This window comes from Hemiscyllium ocellatum, chromosome 31 (genome assembly GCF_020745735.1).
Source record: "Hemiscyllium ocellatum isolate sHemOce1 chromosome 31, sHemOce1.pat.X.cur, whole genome shotgun sequence".
NCBI lineage: Eukaryota > Metazoa > Chordata > Chondrichthyes > Orectolobiformes > Hemiscylliidae > Hemiscyllium > Hemiscyllium ocellatum.
This window is the reverse complement of record NC_083431.1, coordinates 35,221,861-35,232,516: the sequence shown is the minus strand read 5'-3', so window position 1 is coordinate 35,232,516 and position 10,656 is coordinate 35,221,861. Positions and strand designations below refer to the sequence as shown.

General features: G+C 42.3%; 1 protein-coding gene across 1 annotated transcript in view; it reads left to right on the top strand.

Moving 5' to 3' along the window:
- The first annotated feature begins 389 nt into the window (after positions 1-389).
- The window catches only part of LOC132830250 (eosinophil peroxidase-like), a 63,802-nt gene continuing 53,535 nt past the window's right edge, over positions 390-10,656 (top strand). Inside the window, exon 1 of the mRNA XM_060847787.1 lies at positions 390-462. Coding sequence (XP_060703770.1) covers positions 390-462 — 73 coding nt within the window. The remainder of the gene's footprint in view (positions 463-10,656) is intronic.

Here is a 10,656-nt window from a genome sequence, read left to right as displayed (position 1 = left end):
ATCAGTGGTGCCTGCATCCACAAAACAAACTTTTGACAAGTTCTATAAAGCTCTAGTTAGATTTTGTCTGGTGTACCACATTCATTTCTGAACAGCAGACCTCAGGAAGCACATAGACTCTGGAGTGGCTGTTATACAGGATCACCTGAATGGCTAAAACTGTTATGTTGGGAGGACAGGTTGCACACACTCAATGTGTATGCCTTCTACTAATATGTATAGTAGAATAAGGAAGCTATAACAGAGGCACTTCAGCTGATAAATTTATTTGAAAGGGCATATAGAGAGGAATTATTCACTTCGGTTGAGTGATTTGCTTATTATGACCATCTTTTTCGAATTGATGGAGCCCAAGCCCTATGACATGGATAGAACATTTTTCTTCTAGAATGGTGCCCATATGGTTCCTGGGAATGTCCCTCGCTGGATTTCTCCTTACTGAGATCATTGGGGTTCCAGCAGGTAAGTGACTGAGTTCAGTACAGAAGCTTTAAAAGCAGATTGTCTTTGCTAATTTTTGTTTCCGTAAAGATAACTAAATAAAGTGATTGCCGTCAATGAGGAAATGTGTTTTAAGAATTCAAAATGGCAACTTACAAAAGACTCCTTTGCAAAATTATGAGAAAATGTGTGCTTGGAAAGTTAGTTTTGAACAGGAAGCAAAAAGACAAATTTGTGTCACTCGAATTCAATGATGGATGGGTGGATAGATCGAGTGACATTTACTGTGAAACAAAGTTGCAGAGTTGCCAGAGCGTGCAATGGGGAGTGATTCTGAAGAACATTTAATTTTTAAAATGTCCAAATTTCAGAAGTTATGTAAAGTACAGATCTGGAGGTGTGAACAAGGCAACAGAATTCATTTTGGAAGGTTTAAGCAAACTGATGGCAATGGAGCAATGGTTTCTATATCATGGTGTGTCAACTTCCAGGAGTCCTGGGTGTTCAGTCAGGACAGATTGAACTGTCTGCTCTACAATGGGGAGACAAAGCAGAGACTGAGTGACCGCTTCACAGAACACACACACTGCAAAAAAGACTGAGAGCTTCCAGTTGTCTGTCACTTCAACACACCATCATGTTCCCCTGGCCTACACCTCTGTCTCAGGCTTGCTGCAATGGTCCAGTAAAGCTCAGTGCAAGCTGGAAGAACAGTACCCCATTTCCCATTTGGGAACTCCAAAACCTTCTAGCCTCAATATTGAGTTCAACAATTTTAGTGCTGGAGGCACCTTCTCCCTTGTCCTTACCCCAACCCCGACACACCAGACCTTGTTGTCAGATGGTCTGCTATTACACAGTATCCATTGTTAGACACTAATTGTCCCTATTAGCAGAAATGCATTTTCTTAGGCTGGCCATTATCCACTCCTTTGTCTTTCCGTTTGGTTTTCTCTCTCTTTGGTCTCTGTCTCAACCTATCGTATATACCTTATCCCTTCCCCTCCCCTATCTTCTGCATTATAAAAAAGCTTTACTAGCCAGCATCAGGTCTGAAGAAGGGTCACTGGATCTGTAACATTAAATGTGATTTCTTTCCACAGATACTGGGACCTGCTGAGATTTTCCAGCAATTTCTGTTTTTGAACTGCTAAGGAATTGATGTAAATTCTACTCGTTGTCAGGGAATGTCTGGAAAGGTAAAGAAAGTTGATTTTGTGGAAGCAAGTAAGGGAGAGAAAGTAAAGCAAAATAAACTACTCTAATTAGACGTTCCTAACATCAAAAAATCTAAGCTAATACTAGGGACATTTAGACCATCAAATCCACATATGAAGGAGAATAACTATCTCACTAAAACATAAGGCATTTCAAATACAAGGGTTGTTTTAATAGGTCTTTTGAATTGCTGAAATATAAATTGGAACAACTCAAATGGTTCAAAATATATGGATCTAATGCACGATTTAAATCTGACCTTAGACACACTCGACTATTGGTGACTATTCTTTCAGTTTGTCTCAGCTCAAACTAGTCACATTATATTCTCCCTCAGTCTCTCTGCCTTATTACCCCTCTCACTACTTCAAACATACCTCTTTAATAAATTTTAATCACTGTCCTCATTTTGACTTCTTTGACTCAGTGTCGGTTTTTATCTGATTGTATCACAGGGTACTGTTTCCTATTGCAATGATTCTCTATCAGTGTAAGTTGCTTCGTGACCCAGTGTTTAATGGAAGCCCTGAGGAGTAGCACATACTTCAGTTCCTTGTAAAATAATGAGCGTGATTATCAGGAGGAAATTTGAGTATCATTTTAGCAGTGATAGCCCTAAGAACAGGGGAGGATGCATGCCTTCAGAAGGGGAAAATACTACCTGATCAACTTTCTTGATATCTTTGAGGAAGTGAAAATAACTATGAATGAATTGAGAAATTAGGTTGAATTGTGGGGAAAGATGTGGGAATTCACGAAGTCTACATGTTGCAATCATTACTATCTCAACTATTTAAAAATAAACATGAGCCAGCTTGCCCTGTAACAAAAACTCAGATCAATGGAAAATTACTCGAGGCACATACCAAAATTAAGTCAAAATGAAGTTACTAGGGATGGTGATGTACCCCCGCTACACCAGTCTGATAACCATTTCTAATGTAAATCAGTGGCTTGGTTTTAGAAGCCAATGTAATTTGGTCAGACTTACAGATAATATTAAAGCAGGGACAAGTGAAACAATGTGAGCCTCCAAAAAACTACAGAATGAGTTAAATTACATGCAAATCAATAATAGTGACAAATGAGGTTTAATGTAACTATGTAATGTATTTAAATGAATCTATAATAAATGTAAAAATACATATAGGAACTAAATTGACAAACATTTACTTCATGAATGTCATTAATGTAGGTAGTAATTAAATTATGGGAGACTGAGGAATAACAATGGATTCATTACACAACGTGCCCACCCAAATCAGGGGAAGCAATGGCTAGTGGTATTACCACTAGACCAGTAATTTCTTGGTGACCCAGGTTCAAATCCAGCCATGGTGGAATTTGAATATGATAAAAATCTGGAATTATAAGTCTCATGCTGACGAAGAGTCTATTGTTGATTTTTATTTTGGAAAATCTCATCTGGTTCCTGAATGTCCTTTAAAGAAGGAAACTGCCATCCTCACCTGGTCTGGCGTACATGTGACTCCAGACAAACAATGTGGTTGACTCTTACCTGCCCTCTGATCAATTAGGAAGAGGTAATGGATGCTGGCTGAGCTGGTAATGCCCTTATACTGCAAAGGAATAATTTTAAAAAATCAGAGCAGTAAACCATGGAGGATGGTGAAGTACAATATAGTGTGGGGTAGATTTTTATTTTAATTGCTTAGCCAGTAGTCTGGGAGGTGGGATTAAATGTGATTTTCAAATTATCATGTCAGCTTATATTTTGTCAAAGATGTTCTGGTCGGAATATATTTCAAGTAGCTGAACAATAAACTCTCATATAAAAAGAAGGCGTTGAGAATGTTAAAACATCTTGAAGCTTCTGAGAGTCGTAGAGTTTTTATAGCACTTAAAGTGGCCCTTTGTATCTATACCAGTCATCCAATATCCATTTATTCCCATTTTCCAACACTTGGCCTATTGTCTTGTTTGCTACAGCATTAAGTCTTTATACAAAGAGTTCTTCAATGTCTTGAGGGTTCCTGTCTCTACCACCTTTTAAGGCAGTGAGTTCTAGATACTACCGCCTTCTTTTATTTTAGTCTCTCGTGGGACATGGGTGTCACTGGCTAGGCTAGCATTTATTGCCTGTCCCTCATTGCCCTTGAGAAGGTGGTGTAGAGCTGCCTTCCCAACACTGATACAGCACTGAATGCTGAGGTACAAACAAATCTATTCATTAAAAAGTTAACACAGCACATCCACCACTCATAGAAAATGTCACATTGAAAATGTCACAGAAATGCTTGCTTTGCTGGAGGGGAAGAGAGAAACAAGCCGCTGCAGATGATTCTCTGACTATGACAATAAGTAAGTCTGCTTTATCTGACCCCTCAAGTGACAAAGCATCTTATTTCCAAACATCATGTCTCTTCAATGACCTTGAAAGTATTACGCGTGATTCTTTTTCTTCAAATTCCCTCTAAAGTTTCTTACCTCTAAAACTGTGCCCCTTGGTATATAACTCTACTGTTAAGGGGAAAATTTCTCCCTATTTACCCTTTCTTTGCCTGTCATAGAGTCATCCTTTTCCCATTGGTTCAGGCACCTCCAACCTACAACACCAACGATGCCCTCTATCTCTTCAGCAACTTCCAGTTCCCCGGCCCCAAGCACTTCCTCTTCACCATGGATATGCAGTCCTTATACCCCACAAGGATGGCCTCCAAGCCCTCCACTTTTTCCCCTCCAACTGACCTATCCAATCCCCCTCCTCTGCCTCGCTGAACTGGTTCTCACCCTCAATAACTTTTCCTGTAACTCCTCCCATCGGAGTTGGCCATAGGCACTTGATGGGCCCCAGTTACACCTGCTTCTTTGTCGGATACATCAAACAGTCCCTCTTTAGTACCTGAATGGGCACTGTGCCCCAGCTCTTCTGCCGTTATACTGATTACTGCATCGGCGCAGCATCCTGCATCCAGTCTGAACTGGAGCAGTTCAACGACTTCGTCCACAACTTCCACCCCGCCCTCAAATTCACTTAGTCCATCTCAGACACCTCCCTCCCCTTTCATGACCTCTCCATTTCCATCTCCGGCGACATTCTCCAGACGGACGTTTACTACAAACCTATAGACTCTCATAACTATCTGGACTAGACCTCCTCCCACCTAGTATCCTGCAAGAACCCCATCCTCTGCCTCCACCCCATCTGCTCAGACGAGGAGACATTCCACTCCCAAGTATCGCAGATGTCACAATTTTTGAACAATGCGCTTTTCCTCCCTCTGTCATCCAGACAGCTTTTCAACGCACCACCACCATTCCTCGGTCCATTGCTCTAAACCCCCCCCTCCCACCCAATTCCAAATGCAATCAGGATAGAGTCCCTTTTGTCCTCACCTGGCAGCTCATCAGTCTCTGCATCTAATGCATCATCCTTAAATACTTCTGCCAACTCCAAGTAGACCCCACCACCAAGAACATTTTCCCCTCCTCACCCTTCTCTGCCCTTCACAAGGACTGTTTCCTTTTGACAGTCCTTGGTTTGCGCCACCTTCTCCACCAAACCACCCCCTTCCCCCCACCCCCACCCCTGCACCCCCAGGTACATTCCCCTACAATAGAAAAAGATGCAAAACCTGCTTGTAGACCACCCTCCCTCACTTTCATCCAGGGCCCCAAATAGTCCTTCTAGATGAGACAGAGGTTCACCTGCCTCTCCTTCAACCTAATTTACTGAATCAGGTACTCCGGATGTGGTCTTTTCTACATCGGGAGACTGAACGTAAACTTAGGGAATGGTTTGCCGAGTATCATAGCTGGGCCTGCAGGTGCTAACCGACCTCCTAGTCACCACCCATTTTAATTCCCCTTCCCACTCCCTTTCCAACATAACTACTCTTAGCCTTCCCCATTGCCACAATGAACCACACTGCAAATTGGAGGTAACACCTCATCTTCCCCCAGGCAGTCTACAGTCAAGAGGACACTACACTGAGTTCTCCAATTTCAAATAATTTCACTGCTCTTTCGCCGACTCCCTTCCCAGCCCCTCCTCCTCCCTTCCATTGCTCCCTGCCACCAACCAGATTCAGTCCTCCCACTGACCAACCAGGTCATACCCTCTACCTGTGTTCACCTATCTCCACTTCACCACCCTGCCCCTGCCACACCCTTTATCTGCAGCTCCCCTACACCCACCCCAGTCCTGAAGAAGGGGTACACCTGAAACATGGGTTTCTGCAGCTGGCTGATGCTGCCTATCTTGCTGTGTTCTTCCAGCCTCCTGCTTGTCTACTTACATCTGTCATGGGCAAATTATTGGGGAGGATTCTGAGAGCCAGGATTTACGATTACTCGGAAAACCATAATTTGATTAGAGATAGTCAGCATGGCTTTATGGGGGGCAGCAGGTCATGCCTCATAAGTCTTACTAACTTATTTGAGGATGTGACAAAACACATTGATGGTATGTAGACTAGCTTGATCTTAGAGCGAGATAGAAGGTCGGCACAACATAAAAGGCCAAATGGCCTGTACTGTGCTGTACTGTTCTATGTACTATGTGCTTCAAGGTGGGCGTCTTTGGAAGAGACTTTGCAGTAAGGTTTTCAGCTACTAGAAGAAAGTGAGGACTGCAGAATGCTGGACAGTCAGAGTCAGAAAGTCAAGAATTCATCAGAAGGTCAGTGAGTGGCACGGTGGCACAGTGGTTAGCACTGCTGCCTCACAGCACCAGAGACCTAGGTTCAATTCCCACCTCAGGTGACTGACTGTGTGGAGTGCCTAACACTTAATTGCCCATAGTGTTAGGTGAAGGGATAAATGTAAGGGTATGGGTGGGTTGTGGGTCAGTGTGGACTTGTTAGGCCAAAGGACCTGTTTCCACACTGTAAGTAATCTAATCAGCCCTGATGAAGGGCTTATGCCCAAAACATCATTTCGCCTGCTCCTCTGATGCTGTCCTTTCCAGGGCAACACTTTTCGACTCTGAGGCTTCAACATCGGCAATCTCACGTTCGATGAAGAAAATTGCCTATTCAGAGGGCCAGTGTGGATATGATGGATTGAATAGCCTCTTCCTGTACTGGGGACCTCTGTTAAGCTGGAAAAAGTACAGCAGGTCAAGCAGCATCAGAGGAGGATGTTTCAGGTCAGAATCTTTCATCAGGACTGTACATCCTTCTGTACTGTGTTACTACATGGGGTAAACTCTCCTGTTTAATTTAAAACCAGCAATACAGAAAAGATTTATCTCGTGCAGTAATCTGTAAATAGAGAAGCAGCCAAGAACTATTTAAAGTAAAACTTAACAACTTTATTTCTTAAAGTATAACAGCCAATAATTAACTAACAACTATGTACAAGTCCTTACACTAACCTATAATTTACCTTCCCTTCTATAATACTAATCCGATAAAACTTCCAATTGAGATTTACAAAACAACACCTTCTTATCTCAACACCACGTGGCTTTCGGTTCTTCTAGTTGAATCTTCCTGTGTCGCCTTTTCTTCCTCTCAGGATTCTGCTTCACAGGTTACTGATCGAAAAAGGTACTTTTAAAAGGGCTACTTTTCAGGCAGCCTTTTACCCACTGGGACTTGGCAGTTCTCCTCCCAACTGTTTAATTTTTCCCTGGTCTTATACCCCAGAGCATCAGATTGTGACATTGGTTTTTACGATTGTCAATTCAAGTTTGATTGGAAATTGATATTTTTGGGGGGGATTAGTTTAAACTGATTGGCCTAATTCAAATCTTTTTTTTATGTTTCCGGGCAACCAGGTACTCCAGTAGCTGGAGCACATGTCACATTGTGTTTTATTGAGAACACTTGATGCTGTCACTGCTAGCTTTTAATTCTCTTAAAAGGTATAGTTCATCCACATCTTCATAACAATTCTGTGATTCTGCATACCCATGCTCAACTGTTAGGGAAGGAATTCCAGGACTTGACCTCATGATAGTGAAGGAATGGTAATATAATTCCAAGTCAGGATGCTGTGTACTTTGGATAGGAGCTTGTCAATTGCAGTTTTCCCACGTATCTGTTACCTCTGTTCTATTAGATGGTAGAGATTGCGTCTCTTTGGAAGGTGTTATTGAATAAACATTAATGAATCGTTACAGTGCATCTTGTAGATGTCTCATACTGCAGCCAAATTGCACTAGTGAAGAGAATAAATGTTTAGACCATTGATGGGGTAACAATAAAGTGAGGTGCTTTATCCCGAATTACATTGAACTTCGTGAGTGCTGTTATTTCTGCCTCGAAAAGCCAACATTCAAGATACTGGCCACAGTGGCTATGCAAATTACATTTTTGACTGATGGTGGCTGCCCCTCCCCAACACCACTCCATACACCCCTCCCTGTTCAACCCCCAGCATGTAGACTGTTGGATGTTCAGTGATCTTAAGGTCACTCAATGTCAAAAGGAAGTGTTTAGACTCTCCTTCATTGGAAATGGTAACTTTCTGACACTTATGAGAAAAACAGACATGCTTCTTGCCTCCTAACAGCACAAGTCTGAACGTTGCCCAGCTCTTGCTTCTTGTGGGTATAGAATACTTCTTTCTGTAAGGAGCTGTGAATGGTGCTAAATATTATGTGTTATCATCAATAAATGTCCCAATCTCTGAGCTTAATATGATGGAAAGGCCATTAGTGAAACAGCTAAGACACTAAGACACTAAATCAAAGGACTCTGTATCTATGTTCTGGGACAAAGGTAATTAACTAGCAATAAGCACCACTTTCGTGTTTTGTGCTGGCATGACCCTACCCCATCAAGAGATTTGTCCCAATTCCCATTGACTACAATTTGCTGAAACTCTTTGATGTCACACTTACTCGATTGCTGCTCTGATGTCAGGGGCAGTTACTCCCAACTTACCTCTGGAATCCAGCTACTTTGTTCATATTGGACCAAGACAGTGAAGATGTCTAGAGCTGAGTTGATCCTGGCAGAATACAATCTGGATGTTAGTGAGCAGTTTCTTAGTGGCTGAATATTGGGGTGGGTGGAGGTTCAGTTGCATTGAAAATAATGGATAAAGTTGAAAGGAGGGACGGCTCAGAGGAGGTTTTTAAAGTTTCCAGAGCAAGTAACAGGACAGAGAGCATGGAAAGATTCAGGAAAATAACTTCACACACAGAAAATGAAGAGACAACTATGAGAAGTGGCTTGTCTATGTTGGATTGAGGGAGTTGTACTTAACTGCATATTTTTCATGAAACAGAGTAAATGGGCTTGTTGTGCAGATTGTGATGAGCAGATGGGATATTGCGGGTATCACAGGGATGTAGCTGCAGAAGAATCAAGGCTGGGAATTAAATATCCAAGGATACACGTCCTACTGAAAGGATGGGCAGATGGACAGAGGGGGCAGGGTTGCCTTGATTGGAAGAAATAAGATAAAATCAATCGAAAGAAGTGATATAGAGTCAGAAATCCGGGTGGGTAGAGTTGAGGAACCGCAAAGGGAAGAAGACTCTGATGGGAGTTGTTCAGCAGTGGTCAGGATTTCTACAAGAAAATAGACCAGGAAATAGAAAAAAAATGGAAGAAAGGTGCTATAATAATAATCATGGGGACTTCAAGATGCAGCTGGACTGGGATTTCAAGAAAAGGAATTCGAGAAATGTCTGCAAGGTGTTTTTTTTTTGGAGCAGCTTGCAGTTGAAGCCAGTAGGGAACAGGCAATTCTGGATTTAGTGAAGGGTAATGAGGCAGACTTGATTTGGGACTTAAATTGAAGTAACCCCAGGAGGCAGTGGCTATAATATGATAGAATTCACCCTGCAATTTGAGAGGGAGAAGCTGGATTCAGATGTAACTCTGAGTGAAGGTAACAACAAAGACACAAGGGAAGATCCTGGCTGGAGTTGATTGGAAGGGAACATAACAGGAAAGATAGTAGAACTAAACGGGGAGGACAAGGTAAGCATGGCTGATAAGGGAAGCCAGGGTCAGTAATTCAGCGAAAGAAAAACATACAATGTGGTGAAGATTAGACAGAATGGCTTTGTGTGTGGGAAATCATGCCTCACAAACTTGAGTTTTTTGATGAAGTAACAAAAGAAGATTGATGAGGGCAGAGCAGTAGATGTGATCTATATGGACTTTAGTAAGGCATTCAACAAGGTTCCCCATGGGAGACTGATTAGCAAGGTTAGATCTCACGGAATACAGGGAGAACTAGCCATTTGGATACAGAATTGGCTCAAAGGTAGAAGACAGAGGGTGGTGGTGGAGGGTTGTTTTTCAGATTGGAGGCCTGTGACCAGTGGTGTGGCACAAGGATTGGTGCTAGATCCACTGCTTTTTGCCATTTATATAAACGATTTGGATGGGAACATAAGAGGTGTAGTTCGTCAGTTTGCAGATGACACCAAAATTGGAGGTATAGTGGACAGCGAAGAAGGTTACCTCAGACTACAACGGGATCTTGATCAGATGGGCCAATGGGTTGAGAAGTGGCCGATGGAGTTTAATTTAGATAAATGTGAGGTGCTGCATTTTGGGAAAGTAAATCACAGCAGGACTTGTACACTTAATGGTAAGGTCCTAGGGAGTGTTGCTGAACAAAGAGACCTTGGAGTGCAGATTCATAGCTCCTTGAAAATGGAATCACAGGTAGATAGGAAAGTGAAGAAGGCGTTTGGTATGCTTTCCTTTTTTGGTCAGAGAATTAAGTACAGGCGTTGGGAGGTCATGTTGCAGCTGTACAGAACATTGGTTAGGCCACTGTTGGAATATTGAGTGCAATTCTGGTCCCGTTCCTTTGGAAAGATTCCATGAAACTTGAGAAATCTTCAGAAAAGATTTACAAGGATGTTGCCAGGGTTGTGAGGATTTGAGCTATAGGGAGAGGTTGAATCGGCTGGGGCTGTTTTCCCTGGAGCGTCAGAGGCTGAGGGGTGACCTTATAGAGGTTTATAAAATCATGAGGGATATGGATAGGATTAATAGACAAAACATTTTCCCTAGATTGGGGAAGTCCAAAACTAGAAGGTATAGGTTTAGGATGCGAGGG